The 19,886-nt window shown below is 37.8% G+C and overlaps 1 protein-coding gene across 1 annotated transcript in view; it reads left to right on the top strand.

The window, feature by feature from the left end:
- Positions 1 to 1,028: 1,028 nt before the first annotated feature.
- LOC108415330 (polymeric immunoglobulin receptor-like) overlaps positions 1,029 to 19,886 on the top strand; it is a 24,675-nt gene continuing 5,817 nt past the window's right edge. Inside the window, exon 1 of the mRNA XM_037531235.1 lies at positions 1,029 to 1,199. Within this exon, the coding sequence (XP_037387132.1) occupies positions 1,029 to 1,199 (171 nt within the window). The remainder of the gene's footprint in view (positions 1,200 to 19,886) is intronic.

Genomic DNA, 19,886 nt, shown 5'->3' with positions numbered 1-19,886 from the left:
GAATACTTAGTAGTGAGGAAATTTCACGACTGGACTTGTTTCACAGGTGGCGTCCTATTATGGTATATACTATGAATAAACTACGACTGCATCCTATAGTAGAAGCACAATTATGATACACAACTGCACACTGCTTAGACCATACACTGCACACACAACTGCACGCTGCTTAGACCATACACTGCACACACAACTGCACACTGCTTAGACCAGGCACTGCACACACAACTGCATGCTGCTTAGACCATACACTGCACACACAACTGCACACTGCTTAGACAATACACTGCACACACAACTGCATGCTGCTTAGACCAGACACTGCACACACAACTGCACGCTGCTTAGACCAGACACTGCACACACAACTGCATGCTGCTTAGACCATTGTTCTCAAGTCTCACGCTTTGAGCGTGTGACACACGCACCTCAGCGAGTTCACACGCTCACACGCCACACATGCTATTTCTCACTCTTGATTTTTTTTTTCTAAAAAAAAATCCAATCATAAATTAATTCGCCCTGTCTACAAACGAGTCACAGCCACTGGTCACAGCGCTTCTGTGCTCATAGAAGTTACCCAGTTACCACACCCTATTCAGCCAATCCATCGGTTGCATATTATAAAGTACTCTCATTGAGCCAATCAGAATATAGATCGCTCTGTTGTTTGGCAGATCTAGTCAAAGAGGGTGGAGTTTCAGCCAGAGTGACAGGCGCGAAGACCTGTCCAATTCGATTCTGACTAACACACGTCGGTGAACAACTGAAGGAGAACGGCACCACTGGAGCCTGACGATGTTTTAAATGTTCATTTAGTCAGAGACTTTTTGGGGTATTTATAGGGTCTTTCTGGGTATAATAGTGTAGAATAACTTTGGTTTAGTCACCTTAGAGCTGTCATGAACATGGATACGTTTTTAACCATTTGTTGTTTATTTAGAATGTCAGGGAAGAAACAGAAGAGCCTTATTTCCTTCTGGGAAAAGGCTCAGAAACCAAAGGCAAGGAAGGCAGATAATGTGACGATGGAAGAGACTGAAATGGCTACTACATTAGGGGAGATAGCAGAGAAGACTTTGGATATAGTGAAAGAGAGAGAAGAGGAGACTATGGAAGAAGAAGAAAAGGTAGAGGTGAATGCAGCAGAAGGTGGAGGGTCAGAAGAAGAGGGCGCAAGTGAAGATGATGGTGCTGAGGTCAGGGTAGTGGCTAAAAAAATGCACTTAGCTGGGGCTGCCACTTACAGATGCACCTTTAAAAGTGAATGGACTGTAAAATGGCCATTCATAACTGTAGGCACCACCAACTCCTACTACTGGTGCTCTGTCTGCAGACAGGAAAATTCCTGTTGCCATCAAGGCATAGCAGATGTGCAGCGACACATTAAAAGTAAATCACACCTGTCTAAAGAGCAGTGTCTGTGATCAAGGCATCTAAATCTGCCACAAACACTTACAACACTCAGCATCACTCATGAACACACACAAAATATCCACCATTGTTCAGTGGGGCTAAATTTGTGTTTTTGTTTTGTTTGTTTTTCTTCTTGCTTGTACTTGTACCTGTTTGTACTTTTAATTATATGTCATAGAATAAACCGTGAAACTTGATCAAATCAAATTTGTTCTCTTTTAAGTTGAACACACTTGGAGGGTCAATGGGCTGCACACTGCTTAGACCATACACTGCACACACAACTACACACTGCTTAGACCATACACTGCACACACAACTGCACACTGCTTAGACCATACACTGAACACACAACTGCACACTGCATATTAATCTAAATCACATGCTAAAAGCGATGCATAAAATCATGATTATTACAGCATTTTACAGATTATTTGGATGAAAAATAAACAGGGATGACACTTTTCACATCCCTAATGAAAAATCCACACTGTATGGTGCTGCAGATCCAACTGGAGACAGTCCAGCAGATTTGTTATTCCAAACTTAGAACTATGTAGCCTGGGTGAGTATCTGTGTCTGTTTCCTGTTGCTTTATAAAAATGTGAAAATAGGCGATGTTCTCTAAACTTCTACAGTTACATCATTTCTGATGTGAATCTAGAGTTAACAGTGACCACAAACAGGAGCAGCAAAAATAACTCTGAGCTAGTTTTCACTCTTCATTTGATTTTATTTAAGTGTCACAGACAGCAATGCTGGCTAGCAAGGTTTCTTTTGCTATTGTTACTATACACTTACTGGCCACTTTATTAGGTACAATTGCTTGTTATCACAAATAGCTAATCAGCCAATCACATGGCCGCAACTCAATGCATTTAGGCACGTAGAGATGGTCAAGACAACTTGCTGAAGTGCAGACCGAGCATCAGAATGGGGAAGAAAGGTGATTTAAGTGACTTTGAACGTGGCATGGCTGTTGGTGCTAGACGGGCTGGTCTGAGTATTTCAGAAACTGCTGATCTACTGGGATTTTCACGCACAACCATCTCTAGGGTTTACAGAGAATGGTCCGAAGAAGAGAAATTATCCAGTGAGCAGCAGTTGTGTGGACAAAAATGCCTTGTTGATGTGAGAGGTCAGAGAGTTTCCAATACCTTGTAGAAAGTATGCCATGAAGAATTAAGGCAGCTCTGAAGGCAAAAGGGGATCCAACCTTTTACTAGCAAGGAATACCTAATAAAGTGGCCAGTGAGTGTACGTTTCTTTCTGACACATGATTAAATGTAGTGTCCACTGGGTGGTGGGGGCGAGCACAGTTGCATATATGGTGATACCATAAAAGCATAGGGCAGCACCAAGGGCAGCACACAGGTGTTTACCAGAAGTTATGAAGAAATGCAATGGAAACTTTGTTGCTTGGTCAAGCTGTGGAATATACCTTGTAAACAACAATAAGCCTCTGGAAATTTTTTAGTTGCTGCATAAGCCTTTCAGGTGCTTCTTGCTTCATGAGCTCCTGTTTTGACTACTGTTTCTGCTTTTATTGGTCTCTGTGACCAATAAACTAAAAAAAAAACACTCCAACCTAGACTACACAGTCAAAACTCAGACAAGAGAGTCTCACATAAACCCAACAATCTGTATTTTGTATGTTGTTGTTTGTCACTGTGTTGCATCACCTTTCAAGTGACCCACATATCCACTGCTCTTTAAGTGACATGAAGCCAAATGCAGAACTATGATCCTCACATTTATTCATCATTCTTGTTGAAAAACTGTAAACTTCATTCAAACTGTATTTATATAAAAGCAGACAGAATTTCTTCAGAAATGTTCCTGAAGTTTTGTATGTAAAATGGAAGTGATGCACTAATGTGGAGCTATAATAAAGATTAGCGTAAGTTTCAGGAGGCTCATTTCTCATGTGTGTGCGCTCAGTTTTGTATGTAAACTTCACATACACACGGTTTCTTATGCGCATGATTTACAACTTACATGCAGAACTATAATGCATATGCAGAACCCCCTAGTGGTGGAAAAGTGACTTCACCACAAAAACCATCATGAGATGCACAAACTCTCATTGATTATCAGCTACTTCAGTATAAGTGACAGAAGGACTGGTGACTTTTGAGCTCACACCCTCTAAAAATGTTTCCTCAGTCAACATAAAAAATCTGCTGTAGTAGCGAGTAATAAAATAAGGATTTAGATTCTTGAGGATTTCAAATATTTAGCATTTTAACATTTAATCCACATTTAGAAATTGGACATCATTTTGATTCACATCTGATGTTCAGTGTAAACAAGAAAATTGCTATACACAAAGAAATAAATGTGAAATTGTATTAAGTGTAAAAAAATGCCTTGTAGAATTTATAGACTAGGATTAAAAATCTGCACAATGAAGTAAAATTGTAATTATTCAATCTTCATATTTATTTTTTACATGTAAAATAAAAAGCTGTATTTAAATCAATAAGAAAAAATGTACACACAACACCAGCTTTTTAAATGCTTTATAGGCTACTGAGGATTTTAAAGGAAGTTGTTAATCATATATTCACTCCAAACATCTAAGGTCACCACAAATATCTCAACAAAACACTTATGACAGCAAATGTTCCATCAGATGCCACAGATGCACTTAAATGAGCCAAGACATGTTTGGTGCCCAAATTTTGCTTCTTTAGTTTAGCACTGGATCTATGTAGCTAACATTGCTAACAAACACTAGAAGTCAACAGTCAATTTTCATAAATGATGTCAATCTTGAGTTTTTGACCTGAAGACTATGTTTAAAAATTGAAACAGAATGACTAACGTAGCGTCCAGTGTGGTGTGCATGCATGCAAAGAGGAGCTGGACTTTGTAGGTTATTCAGAATTCAGCACAACACCTTTAAAGTGGAGGTCTACAGCATTCAGCTACAGTCATTCTGTGTCCTAAACATCACTGTCAAGTCTTTACAACTTTATTAAAGACCTAGATGTGGTTTGAAGGGGTTGAGAGACATTTTAAGGCTGTATTTATGGAAAAGATTTGGGTGACTATTGACTTTTAGTGTTTGTTAGCAATATTAACCTTGTAGCTCCCGAGCTAAACTAAAGAAGCAACATTTAGACAACAACCTCTCTTGTCGACGACATCTGAGGTGGACAAATGTGTTAATTAGATTTTTGAGCAATCCATTCCTTTAAGTTTGCACACTTAGGCCCAATCCCATTTTACCCCTTGCCCCTACCACTTAGCCCTTAGGCCTACGTTTCACGTTCTAGGGTTAGGGTGTCCCAGTTTTTGTTGAGATAGAGGGGTGAAATGTTCTACCCCTCTGTATCAAATGGAGGGTTTTTCAGAGGCACACTCCAAACCAAGCGTTATGAAAAAATAAGAAAAACCAGCAAGATGGCTTCACAAGCCACCAAAGAAACCCATAAATATATGGATTTTCTCCATTAAAAATTATGATAACCATTGTATTATATTCATTTAATGACATTTCAATGTATTATGATCGTTTTCTTCATAACAAGGACAAAAACGCTAATAGTATGCTAATGTCTAGCTAGCTATAGCTAACTTTCCCATTCCACCTTAAATAGTCCAGCAGTATTGACGCCTGAAGCGCCAGAATGTAACTGCTGCATCATTTAAGGTGGAATGGGAAAACTGGAACAAGAAGCTGGTGAATAGTTGACTTCAGCTTCATATCACCAAAGAATTATGGTTGGGAAATAATAAATAATTGTCTCATATCCCCTCTTTGAAAGCATATGAAGCCATAAATGTAACTAAAGCCCAGCAGCAAGGTTGCTGAACCTTTTCCTTCTCTTCTATCACTGAAGACGGGAAGCGTCGCCTGCAGAGCAGCAGGCGAAGAAGTGGGATCGGGCCTTATATGAAGTGTGGCTGCAGGTACTTCTGCAAGGCTTTTTACAAGTAGAAACAGTGAATTAGCACGAAGTAAAAACCTTAAGCTAAAGTCTTAGAATGAAACCACATTCAATTGTATGATATATAATATATAGTACAAATTCATTGTAAGATGTCTTGCATTGCATTAGCTTCTTTGTAAGAGACCTGGCCAGAATCAAACTCGCTTACACCTGAAATCAAAACAGATAAAAGAAAAAAAAAACATTTTCCCATGAGCCCGAAAGTGCTTAAAAGGCAAAAATGTGTTTGGTGTCTGAGATTTGCTTCTTAATTTTCTCACAGGAGATCTGAGTTAACAGAAGTGAAGTCATGCTGTAAAAAATTGGAACAAACTGCGAATCATCTGCTTATGATTGAGCTCTATTACTGCACTTTAGGCTTAATAAGATCATTTCAAAAATATTTAAGCCTTTTCACATTATTTTTTAAAAGTTATAAGCTTATTCTTATGTACTTTGTACTTCCTTTTAATTTCCCGTTTAATGATTTTAAAGCTGCTTTTTACTTTTATTGATTTTCACTCTAAAGTGAAACCACTAAGTACAAGTATATTGAATTGCCTTTGTGTATGAAATGTGTTTATATAAATAAGCTTGTCTTGTCTTGCCTTGCTCATGTCACCCAAGTAGTTTTTGGGACACCAAACACTGATTGGCCAATTAAAAGCATTTTGGGTATCATTGATTTTTCACTGAACTATTCAATTGAATAACAGTCCATTATAGACCATTTCACAGATGTTGTATTTTGCTCCTCACTCTGAGTCTCTCACCTCTCACTCCGAAACCACAGAGCTGTAGATCACTTCATCATCTCTGACTGCTTGAGAGAGCTGGAAAATAGGACAGGGTTAGAAATAAAGGAGGATCTCTCACTCCTACCACCCTGAGTGATCTTTCACCAGCTAAACTAAATGCTTAATAAGGTTGAGGTCAAAGCTACATTTTTCTCATAATCACTTACAGCTTTCAACCAGCTAATGTCCACTCAACTTCCTGTGAAGTGGTCAAAACAGTGAACTGCTACTGGTGAAAAAGGCTGTATTTTTACTTACAGTTTTCTTTTTGGTTGTTGTGGTTACGCTGCTGTAGATGACGTCATTTTCACGATCCAATGCAGATGAAGACTGTGGACACAATATACTCAGTAACTTAATCTCTTAATGTTTCAGTAATCAAATACCGTTTGCATGCAGCAGTAGTTTAGGCAGTGCAACACGTTTAATAAAAGCATGTGTCCGATCACCACAGAGACTATTTCTGCCCAATGAAGACGACATAAGTGGGGTATAATCTGACAGCTGAGATGTACAACGAAGAGGAACAACACCTAAACCACCCTTATCTCCACACTGACGGATCCTTGTCCATAGTCAGTGACCAGCACTGCTGAATTCTGGGATGTGGTAGTCTTCCACACTGTGAAGCATGTCCAGTCTTTAAATCTGCACCACTTCTTCTGTTCATTCTTATATCCAGCACTGTAGAGACACTGGACACTGACACTGCCCCCTTCCTGACCACTCACTCTGCTGTTTATCACAGACACAGCAGGATCTGAATAAAGAGGCAGAGAATGAGTCGTATAAATACATCCTCCAACATAAATAACACGTCTAAATTACAGTGAACAGATTCTACTTCCAACAGAGAGACATCTTACCTGAACTGACCGTCAGGTACACATAATCACCGTCATCTGATCCGCCACTAATTTCCACAGCTCACCAATAATATCCAGAGTCAGATTCTTGGAGTCTCTTCAGTTCCACAGTAAACATATTCTGGGTTGGATGATCAGTGACTGATGTTCTTCCACTTGTGTTTGTAGAGGCTACTATTTTACAGAGGAGCCAGTCCCACCCTTTACACCAGTATTTACGGTTTGATTTGTATTTCTTATCATATAAACATGGAATAGTGAGAGATCCTCCACATCTTAGAGCTAAATTCTTCAGTGTCTTCATGCTCTCAGAATCTGTCAGGAAGAAGTCAAATTGTACTACAGCATCAATGCTACACTCTTAACATGGGCTCTGCAAAGGTTCTTTAGCAAAATCAATGGCTATACATTTACTTTCCAATTTATCAGATCCATTTACAATATAGATGCAATGTAACAGTTACAGACTGTAGTCCATCTGTTTCTCTGCATAATTTGTTAACCCCCTTTCACCCGATACATCAGTAGTTAGGATTCTCCCAGTGTGTGTGTGTGTGTGTGTGTGTGTGTGTGTGTGTGTTGCACAGAGTGGATTAGGCACAGCACAACATGTCAGTGTAACTGCTGGGCTAACAAGAGTCCACCAACCAAAAAATCCAACCAATAGTGTCATTGGGTCAGAAACTGACCACAGATGAAGGAATAGAGAATGGCTTACACAAACCGTACAGCAACAGATATGGACGATCAAGGCAGAGTGGACAGTAAGCGGTCAAAGTGTTTATAAACTCCAGTGGCACTGCTGTGTGCAGAGTCATGGCAGTGCTAAGAATGATCCAACACCCAAATAATACTGTGGTGGTCTTGTGGAGTTCCTGACCATTAGTGATCGGGAAAAAGAGCCGCCAACAAATTGTGAAGAGAAATCGAGTAAAATCTGTAATTCCAAAAAGTTTCATTTCAAAATGTTGTAAATCCTTTTGTAACAGTGTTGAATGTAATGATTTTTTGAAAAGAATAAAAGATGGTATATAATGAAAGATACAAGTTGATATTTCTCTAATGAAGATGGTATTAATCACAACACAGCACTGATGTTCCTTTTACGTGTGAAGCTCACTAACAACGTAAATCTTTTAAAAAAATCTTGAAAGATTTTGATTCTGTATTTTGGAACAAAACCCCTTTATTGTAGCACTACACAGTGCACCTATATGGTAAGTGGACTGGCAATAAAACACAGCCAGCTTCATCAAATGTGGGAGTCGAGCTGCTTTAGCAGTTGTAGTGGGAAATTTGATCAGCCATTTTTCAGACGCCCCCTAAACAAGCGGTAACGGTTGTGTGGTGAAGGAGAGACACAGACCCCTGTTTAATCAGAGTGAGCACAATGATCAAACCAATCCATCTGATCTACATACAGGTTTGAATCGATGTCGTCAAAATTGTGATCATTACAGAGTAAACATTGATGGTCAGGTGTTGTGCCGAATTCCGACTGCCCGGCAGAGTCCGACTGTCCCTCGCGTGCACGAGGGAAAACGTGAACGTGACGGATTTCTGGTTCTTTCTGTGTGTAAATAAAGCTTTATCTTCAATTTCCCTTCACAGCAAACAACACAACAGTGTCTAAAGCCGAACAAAGACTCTCATCCTGATGGTTTAGTTTAATATTACCAAATAAAAACGATTGTTGCTACTTGAGAACTGTTGGGACTGAAAGCCTTTCAGTTCTAACGATAAGAATGACGACATATTAAACACAGCTTTAAAGCTCTGGAGCAGTAAAGTTCACATCTGCTGACCTGACGATGCGGTCATTTTTCTAGTCATTGTCCAGCAGCCAGACTCTCATTGTTTTCATAGCAGGACACATTAAGGAGACGCCTTTCAATACAAGGTGTGTGAATATTAATAGCAAGTAACTGGACAGTTAAAATGAAGAGAAAACATGAAATTGGCCTCCTTGTCTAAGACTGACCACGACTAAGTTTAAATGAGTTAGAAGTGCTTATTAATAATAATATAGCTATTTATCCCATTATAGATCATCATTTAATGACAGAGAGAGAATGATCACCAAAACCAAATAACTTTAAGGAGCTGAATAAGAATTCATGCTGGTTTATGAAAGAGGTGTTCCAGTGTTCTCTGAGCCACGATGACCGCTCAAATGGGCGTGGTTTGAAAGGTTTTATGGTTAAAGTTTCTGGCGTGTAAATATATAAAGTGATGATTAGTTGTTTAGTTAAGAAAGTGATAAAAATGAAGACGACTTCAAAGGTTTTTATGATTTTTACTCGTTTTTTATTTCATCTTTTATTTTCTTTTCTGTGATTTTATTTTATTTTATTTTATTTTGGTTGTTAGTGTTTAATCTAGTGATGACAAACCGTTAGTGAAAGGTCAATTATCCTCAGACATGCGTGTAGAAACATTCTGCTCTATAAAATGGAAAATGTTACAAGGTTTTAAACAAAAGTTATTTTTATATTTTTAAAATAAAATAGATTATATGACATTTTTGCTAAAATGAAAATGATTGCATGTTTTTTTTTACTGAAAATATAAAATGAAAAAAGCTCCATGACTTTTTCTACTAAAATATAAAAGGATCTTCTCAGTAAATGAATGTGTGTGTGTTCACACACTAGCAGTGATTAAAACACTGGTGTCATAATGTGTTTTGTACAGTCACACAAACTCACTCCTGAGTTACTGCATAGCTTCACCTTCACTCTGAATCAGAGAGGAACAGGTTCAGCAGCGGCGTCCAGAGGTTTGTGCTCTCCAGCTTTTGATGAGTTTCTCACCACCTTTAGACGGGGTCCCGTCCCACATGGTCCTACCAATTAAAAGTGCAAGAAGAGCCACATATGTCCCTCCATCAAGATTCACAACACACCGTTACCTACCACACATACCTGTTATACCATTCTTATCTATTACATCATCACATAGCTGTCATACCATTCATACCTATTACATCACCACATAGCTGTCATACCATTCGTAACTATTACATCATCACATTCACACACATACACTGTAACCACTTGCTGTAATTTTACACTAAGATCTTTCAAGCAAACCAACTGTTTTACTATTTGCGTTGTAATACTGTAGAACGCCATGCATCGTGGGACGCCACATGAATACAACTGTCAACTGTATATTTAGCAGTAAAAATTTGCAAAAAACCAGCGGCTGTTTTCCACCGGAAAAAAGAAGAATCTTGGGAATTCAAGCAAACGAAACAAGCAGTCCTTTGTGAGTAAAACCCTTTTCTTTTCGAAATGCCATGGAATGTTAGACTAAATGCTGAACATGTCATGTAACATTAGTGCTTTCTATAAAGCTGCCCACCCTGGCCTTGGCTGTGTTCATTTAGACCGTCAAACTGGGATGCGCTTGTGGCAGAAACCTTCATACGAAAATGGTGATGTAAAAACGGATTCTAATGCACTTAAAATGTTGGTGTGTGTCTCGTGGTGTCACGTCTGTTAGCGTCTGTTATCGTTATCGGTTCAGGACGCTAGCGTTAGCTCACGTAGTTAGCTAGCTAATGCTACTTGGTGTTGTAGCCATATAACTGCCTGTGTTCGCCACTTAGCTCGCTATCTAGTTAGCTAATTTCAGTCTTAGTGAGACCAGACATACCGAGTCTCCCGCATATCAATAGTGTCTCCCTGATGCCCGGAAGTCAGATAAAATCTCCCGGAATCCAGAAGTAGTGGCCCAAGAGTGAACACAAACGCGCGCGCAGGCGACACAGACTTTTCCCCCCAATCGCGCGTGGGAAAGAGGGGGAGAGGGAGAGAGCGGCGCTCCCCTCGTGTGCATATTCATGAAGCGCATGCGAAACAGAGAGGGTTCCCAGAGTTGTTCCCAGAATATTGAGAGAGAATGCACTGCAGGAATTGGAAGCAAGCAACCCAGAAAGCAGATGCCAGAGGAAAACTACACTTGGAAGTCCTAGATTATGTCTGAACTGGAAGCAATGGTCCCACATTACAATTTACCAGTTGATGAGTCCTTTGGCAAACTGTCGAAGGTCCGATCTGTGAGCTCAGGGCAAGTAAGATTTGAAGATTTGTGGAGCTGTGCAAGTTTATGAAACTGCTACTGGTGTTTCCGAATTGTGATGTAGAAAGTTAGGTAGGCTAATGTCCAAACCTTTGCTGTAAAAAGAAGTTCTGTATGTTTGTGGAGTTTAAAGTAAAGTTATGTTTGTTGCATAAGATGTATTGTATTTTTTTTTTTTTTTTTTTTTGGGTGGGGGGTGTTGGGAGAAGTGTCTCCCTGAAATTAATTTTTGCAAGTTGGGATGTCTGTGAGACCATCAATGTCATATAAACATCTGAGGTTGATCAGTCCTAAATAGGAACGATTGTTGAAAACGATGTTATAAAGTATCCTGTTGGCTGTTTTTATTCCTTGGTTGGTTTGACTGTGTGCCCTACAGGTAGCTAAATGGCTAGCTAGCTACCGAAAGTGGTAACTAGCTACTAGCTGTTGTCGACCCTAACCGTTGCTTCCACGTTGTAAGGTTTTCAGATGAGAGACACAAAAGATCTTTTTCATCAATTTATTTTTTTTGTTAAACTCGACCATTGAGGGTAACATTGTGTTTGAGATTGAGAAAATATAGCTAAGCTACCTAGCAACTAAGAATTCCTCTTTCAATTTCAGGCTAGCATTAGTTTAGACAGTAAAACAGGTTATTAGTTTGATAATTAGTTTGTTTGGAACCACTGCCGTAAGTCATCCATTTGGTGATAACTAGCTTTTAACTTATAACACCACAGATTGTATTTTTCCTGCATTTTTGCAATTTATGCAGTTTCTCAGGTTGTGTTCTTTTCTGCAGTTTAAGTATCTGGCATCACTGTGATGCGCTAACTTGATTTGTTGAGGTTTGAATATTCATTTTAGGTTTGAGCTTAAAGTAAATAATGTACATTTGCAAGTTGTGCAACAGTGAGTGTAGTACTCTTCTAGCCTTCACCCAGCACATGAAGTTGCATAGAAATGCACCAAACCAGACATTTACTTGTGGTATCCCAAATTGTTTACGTTCATTTAGAAAAATTCACTGCTTTTAAATCTCATTTGTATAGGGATCACAAGGAATATCAAAGATTTAGTAGACATTCCTGGTTTCGGTTAACAGATTCAAAATGAATTTGTCATACAGAAGGTTGTCAGTTTGAATGTGGGTATTTGAAAGATTTCATTTCTCACTTGAAGGGCCATTTACAACAGGGCAGACAAATTGGTTGTCCTTTCAGAGGATGTGTGGAAACATTTAAAGTAAAATCCATGTTTGCCTCTCATATATCTAAAGCACACAAAAACAGCTCAGTTGAACATCTTCAGGAAAACGTGCTGGTAAAACCAAGTGAAACTATTAGGCCTACTCAGTCTTGATCCATATCTGAGTGATGATGAACCTGAGCACTTTGAGTGAAATGTTTTCCCTGGTGTGCTTAATGTGGATGAAGCTCTCTTCTTTAAGTACTTGACTCTATTTTATTTGAAACTTCAAGCAAAGTCCTTGTTACCTGCGTCAGTAATTCAGGCAGTTATTGAAGGATTTCAAGAAATCCATGACCTTGGAAAATCTCATGTATTTGCAAAATAAATTAACTGAGAAATTGACATTACTTGGAAGTGATGACATTACCATCAAAAATGTAATCAAGGAACTTGAAAAAGAAGATCTTCTTAAGACTGGAAGTAGGCTTTTACAAACAGATCAGCGCCAGAAGACAATGTTCAAAAACAGCGTCAACTATGTGGAACCAACGCCATTATATTTAGGCTTAAATGAATCTGGAAAAGAGTGTTTTGTCCAATATATTCCTTTAAAAGTAACCCTTACTCCCCTATTTGAGTCTGATTCAGTCAGGAAACAGTATGAGAGTGTGCATTCTCATGTAACAAACCCTGATGTTCTGCAAGATATTTGGGGTGGAAAGGCTGTATTGCAGAATGAATTGTTTCAGACTGAAGGAACATCTTTAGCCCTGATACTCTATCAAGACTCATTTGAGGTGGTAAACCCACTGGGTTCAGGGAAAAAGAAACACAAGGTGCTTGCTGTTTATTTACCTCTAGGTGATATCCCACCATGCTACAGATCAAATACTGATCACATGCAACTTGTGCTTTTGTGCAGAGAACAGGATTTTAAACATTTTGGACAAGAAGCAGTTTTTAGGCACTTGATGAAAGATCTTAAGGAGCTGGAGAATAGTGGTATTGTCCTGAAGGATGGCCGTGTTTTGAGGGGTGGTTTGTGTGCCATAGCTGGGGACAATCTGGGCTTTCACAGTATTGGAGTCTTTATGGAACATTTTAGTAAGAGTGCATATTTTTGCCGATTTTGTGACATTGACTGAGAAATGTTTCAGTCACATCCATTGTCAACTGGTACAACAAGAACCATCCAGTCCTATCAAGAGAATCTGCAAGATAGAGAAGTGAATGAAAAGGACAGTGCAGTTGGCATAAAGTTTGATTCAGTTTTCAACCAACTCAGATACCTCAGTTACCTCCGTGTCTGGGTCATGATCTCTTTGAGGGTGTCATATAATTTGACTTAGCACTGTATATTAATCATTTAGTAACTCAGGGAAAGCATTTTACCTATGCAGAGTTAAACAGATGCATCAGTCAGTTTAAATATCTTGGTGCTGATGCTAATGACAAACCTCCTGAAATCAGCCCAGGCAGTGAGAAGTTGTCTGGACATGCTGTGCAAAACTGGTGTCTTTTGAGAGTACTACCTCTCTTAATTGGGGACAGAATTGAAAATCCAGAAGATAGTACAGTATGGCAGTTGGTTTTGCTTCTGCGACAAATAGTGGGTTACATATGTGCGCCTGTTATTACTCTGGATCAGGTGGCCTATTTGAAAGTTCTCATTGATGAATATATTGATTTCAGAGCTCACACCTTTCCAGAGCATCTCCTAAAGCCAAAACATCACTATCTGTGTCACTACCCTGCACTCATCATTAAGTTTAGGCCTCTTATACGTTTGTGGACATTAAGATTTGAAAGCAAGTGTACTTATTTTAAACAGTGTGCTCAAAAATTGCACAATTTTAAAAACCTATGTGCAACCCTAGCAGAGAGGCATCAGCTCCTCCAGGCATGCTTGAGTGCTGGCAGTATGTTTCCTCCTGTAATTCAGATTGACAAGGGAACTGAATTTTATTCCAGTGACTACAGTGACAAGATTAAAAAGGCAGCTTTTCCATTTGATTTTGTGTCCAGCAATACATTTGCTGTTAATGACATAACTGTGAAAGGTACAAAGTACAAAAGGGGGATGTATGTAGTCATTGGAAGGGATGAGGAAGGATTGCCAGTTGGAGAAATCAAGCTGATCTTGGTGCATTGTGATTCTTCAGTGACGTGGATGATGAGCATAGAGGGTCAGGTGGTCTTATCTCCACATCCCAATTTTGTGGCGGGCTTGGCAACATTGTTTGTGTCATTCTACAATTTCAACCTGGAATACCAAGAATAGGTCTCATGCATGCTGGAATTTATCCAAAGGTAAATCATTCTGTTATTGTAGAATATACCCTGACTGGCCACTTTATTAACTACACCCAAGTACTCCATAGCATTTGCACTCTTTTTCCAATTAATCAGCTCCATATACCATATAGCAGCACTTTGTATTTCTACTGTTACAAACTATAGTCCACCTGTTGCTCTGCATTCTTTGTTAGCCTCTTTCATCCTGTTCTTCAATGGTCAAGACCCCCACAGAGCAGGTATTATTTGGGTGGTGGATCATTCTCAGTGCTGCAGTGACACTGTTGATGTGGTGACATGTTAGGTGCGCTGGATTGGACACTGTGTTCACTCACTGCATCCACACAGCAATACACGTGTCCACTGTGTGATGGCCCATCCTAGATGCCGCCGAGCCCAGAGAAGTTGACACTGCTTCTGGACATGGTTAATATAAGGCTTCTTTTTGCACAGTAAGGTTTTAAGTGGCGTTTGTGAATGTAACTCTGTATTGTAATGCTTGACAAAGGTTTGCTAAAGTAATCCCTTGCCTATGTGGTAATATCAGCTATTGTTGAATGGCGGTTCTTGTTGCAGTGCCGTCTGAGGGATCGGCAATCACGGGCGTTCAGCTAAAGCTTGCACCCTTGGCCTTTAAGCACTGAAATTCCTCCCAATTCCTTGAATTGTTTAATGATAATGTGCACTGTAGAGGGAGAAATACACATCTCTTTCAATCTTTCTTTGAGGTGCATTGTTTTTAAACATTTCAATCATTTTCTCACGCATTTGTTGATAAACTGGTGATCCTCTGGCCATCTTTGCCCCTCAAAAACCCTTTACTGGATGCTACTTTTGTACCAAACCATGATTATAATCACCTGTTTGAAATCACATCATTATTTAGCTTTTATACGATATTACTAGCCCTAAATTGCCCCGTCCCAACTTTTTTTGGAATGTGTTGCAGGCCTGAAATGCAGGAATGGAAAATTATTAATATCAGTATCTTGACTGTGTTATGCTGATTCTGTTAGAATGAAACTGGAAGTGATGCATTGGGTTGCATATTTTATTTTGATATTAAAAATGCTTAATTGAAGATAAGCTAATTGAACATGCTGTATTATTTGCACAGTGCATACTTTAAAATCATGTAACTTCATACAATTATGCCACTCTTCACAGCAGAGCTTTAAAGAAATTAGAAAACCTTAGCTAATTGTAAATTTTACAGTAATATATCAGTAAAATTTTACTGATATATTACTGTAAATATATCCTGGCACAGTTTTTTTGCATACAATGTTTTTCACACAACGTTTCCAAAGTATTCATAAACACATCATATGCTCTATTTACATCATCAACATACACTTCCTTCCAGTTTTGTTTTCTTAAGTCGTCTTTCAATTTCTCCAAAGCTTTTTTTTGAAGTATTTATCATTTTTTTCTTTATTAAAACAGCTTTTTTAATGCACTGATTATTTTTACAAATTGTAAACACTGGCAAATGATCACTTATGTAAGTTATCAAAATCCCACTCAACACCTTCTTTTCTTATATTTGTAAAGATATTATCAATCACTGTATCACTGTGGGTTGTAATTCTTGTTGATTTGGTTATTAAAGAATAAAGACTTGTACATTGTATTAATAAACGTACTAATATTATTTGAATCGGTTTGACTTCCCAAATCAATGTTAAAATCTCCACCCAGAAAAACTGTTTTGTTACAATTACATTCCAAGGCCTCAGTGATTTTGTCTGTAAATAAGTCAATATTTGAACCTGGTGACCTGTACACACAACTAATTATTATATTTTTAGAATTTTCATTTAATATATCAACAGTCATCATTTCCATTCTGCCATCAACAGTTTTTGACATTTTGTCCCTAATTTTACACTTTAATGTAATATCAGTAAATAAAGCAACCCCACCTCTTTTATTGCTTCCATTCATATAATATGGTCTATATCCTTCTATTTTATAATTATTTATGTTTTGATCATTGAGCCAGGTCTCTGAGACTGCTATTATACTAAAATGTCTATTTATCTGTTCTAAATAGTCTGTTATTTTTAAAAAGTTTGAATTCATGCTTCTACTATTAAAATGAATAATAGAGAAACCTCCCTTTACCATTTTATTGTCATTGAATTGCTCCTCATTATAATATTGACAATCCTCAACCACTGGAAAAAAATCTGCATCAACCATAATATCTACATCATATATTTTAGACTGGAAATCTTTGTAAACATTTATTTATTTATTTATTTATTTATTTATTTATTTTCTTTTATTTATTTTCCCTTTTCTTTTTCCCTTTCCTTCCTTTTTTATATTTATCTAAACAGAGCATTTGTAAACCCATGTTTATTTCTGTTATTTTACTGTTATTGTTGTGCATCACTACTTATCAGCTTCTAACCTGTCTAATTGCTCTAAGGATCTAATCCATAGATCTTTGGCATTCTCAGGCGCATCTTTGGTTTTTATAAAAACTGTACAGTTCATTGTCCATGTTGCCTGGATTTTCTTCTGTTTTCTTAGTAATCTGGCTTTCTTGGCAATATCTGCATTCTTTTTAGTGAGATGTTCGTTAATATAAACACTTGTACCTTTCAGATTTCTTCCTTGCTTCAGCAAATCAATCTGATGTTTTCTATTATTGAACCGAATGATTATTGGTGCTACCGCAGACTTTCCTCTCTGATTTTTGATTGGTAGAGTATGACGAGCTTCAATGTTCTCCTTTTCAATTTCAATGTCTTCACTCTGCAGGAATGGAATTACCTGCTCCTCTGTTGTACTTTCATGTTCTGAATTGTTGTCATTCCTGCTCCTTCTCACAGCCTGTGAATAGCTCAGTGGTTTTATTTCTAATCCTGTTATCATGACATCATTTACTCGAGAATACTGCTCCAAGTCGGCTGCTCTGCTTCGTAGATCGCGGCCGGTGTAGGTCCCTTTCTGGCGGCCCAGTATCTTGACTGTGTTATGCTGATTCTGTTAGAATGAAACTGGAAGTGATGCATTTGGTTGCATATTAATATTAAAAATGCTTAATTGAAGATAAGCTAATTGAACATGCTGTATTATTTGCCCAGTGATACTGTAAAATCATGTAACTTCATACAATTGTCAAAACCCACTCTTCATAGCACAGCTTTAAAGAAATTAGAAAACCTTAGCTAACTGTAATTTTTACAGTAATATCAGTAAAATTTTACAGTACTTTATTGGCAACTCGAGTTGCCAGGTATATACTGCAATAATTGGAATTACAGCTGATTATTGCAAAGACTAATTACAGTATTATAATCTATTTATTGCTGATCAAATTTGATGTAAAAAAGTGGTAATACCCTGTCATTTATTTACAGTAAATTACCATTATTATGATACAGTAATATTTTGGAATTTTTAAATTACTGTTATTTTACAGTCCTTTATTGGCAACTTTTTTGGCAGTAATTTACAAAAATTATTTACAGTGTACATGCTGTACATAGTAAAACTTGCATGCAGCTACAGTTGCTGGAAATCTACATAAAACTAAATTGTATTTGAGTTGAATAATGTAAGTGTCTCTGGATTCACTTCAAACTCAGCTGCAACAGTTGCAAGCATCTGAACTTCATTAAAGGGTTTTAATGAAACAGTCATTCAGAATGCTGATAAAGCATCACAGAACAGTTTCTGTCCCTGAGCTGTCAAACTGGTCACACCAGCAGCACCGACCTGAGCTTAACAACAACACTACAGTCAGGTACTGATCAGCCTGACCACCCAGCACACTACACACTGAGCTCCACCAGCTCAGAGGACTGTATGCTGTGTATACACAGTTCTCCCCCGTCTACTAATTATACTTTAAATTAAGTTTAGTTTGAGCATTTTGAAGCTGCAGTTCATCATTTATTTTAGAAAGAATGGAGAGCAGCCTTGTTGTTGGGTGAGTGGATCATAATTGAGAATATCATTGGTAGCAATCATAGAAAGATTTCTGTCTGAGAAATACAGCCTTCTGTACACAAAGCTTTATTTTTTCCTTTTTAGAACAAATTTGTTTATGTACTTTTTGAATATTTTGATTATGAGATTTTTTTCACAGTATTGTAGCTTTTGTGCAAAGTTGAAACGTGCAGCTTCAAAGTAATGGCAGCTATACATTATAATTCATTTTTCTTTTTTTGTGTGATTTTCTAGGTGTTTTTTGGGGATTAACCCAACTACTGGCTCCAAGAACTCCACTGCAAAAGTTGTCAGCAAAACAACTGGAAAGGTAGTGGAGAAGAAGAAACACTCAATGAATGCCAACGTTTGCAAACTTTGAAGAAAATGAATGGATTTTGACTGGCGGTGAATGCAAGTGTAATGGGAATGTTGTGAGCACAGCAAAGTCCTTCATGCAGGGTTTATTGATGTAAGTTGACTTGTGTGGTGAGATCCATGAATGTGGAGTTTAACTTGTTTCTAAGGTCTAAATTTGCTTTCTAATAGTATAAGTGTTTTGGGAAAGTTGTTCCTGTAGCTCTGCTTTCAGTTTTGATACCGAATTCCAGTCAATTTTGAAAGTCTCCTCTCAGGTATATGCAGTGTTAAAGCCTTTTAACTGTCAACTATTTGCACTTTCAGTATTTTGACAGTGTTCTTATGCTAACTCTGTTAGTCCCAATGTTTATTGTTGTTGTTTCCAGAAAATGGTGGCTTTTTTCTCAGGTCTAGGCCAGTGATCATCAATCCTGTTCCTAGATCTACATTTCTGCAAAGTTCAATACCTGCCTGTATCCACTGCCTGCCTATCCACTGGTTTGTTAGATGAGAGATTGAAATTTATCTCCAGGAACAAAGTTTGTGACTGCTGATCTGGACTGAGTTGAGTTGTTTAGATGTTGTGCATGGTGCTTTAATTTTAGAGTAAATTTTTTGGCTAAATACTAAATAAACTAAGAGTAGTCTGTTAAAAGTGTTGGTCTAATCTGTCTTGTTACTGCTGAGAAATTTGTATTAATATCAGTATCTTGACTGTGTTATGCTGATTCTGTTTGAATGAAACTGGAAGTGATGCATTGGGTTGCATATTTTATTTTGATATTAAAAATGCTTAATTGAAGATAAGCTAATTGAACATGCTGTATTATTTGCAAAGTGCATACTGTAAAATCATGTAACTTCATACAATTATGCCACTCTTCACAGCAGAGCTTTAAAGAAATGAGAAAACCTTAGCTAATTGTAATTTTTACAATTTTTTACAATAAAATTATAAAATTTTACTGATATATTACAGTAAATATATCCTGGCACAGTTTTTTGTATAC

The sequence above is a fragment of the Pygocentrus nattereri genome, chromosome 19 (genome assembly GCF_015220715.1).
Source record: "Pygocentrus nattereri isolate fPygNat1 chromosome 19, fPygNat1.pri, whole genome shotgun sequence".
NCBI classification, from domain to species: domain Eukaryota; kingdom Metazoa; phylum Chordata; class Actinopteri; order Characiformes; family Serrasalmidae; genus Pygocentrus; species Pygocentrus nattereri.
This window is presented reverse-complemented; position numbering and strand designations above follow the sequence as displayed.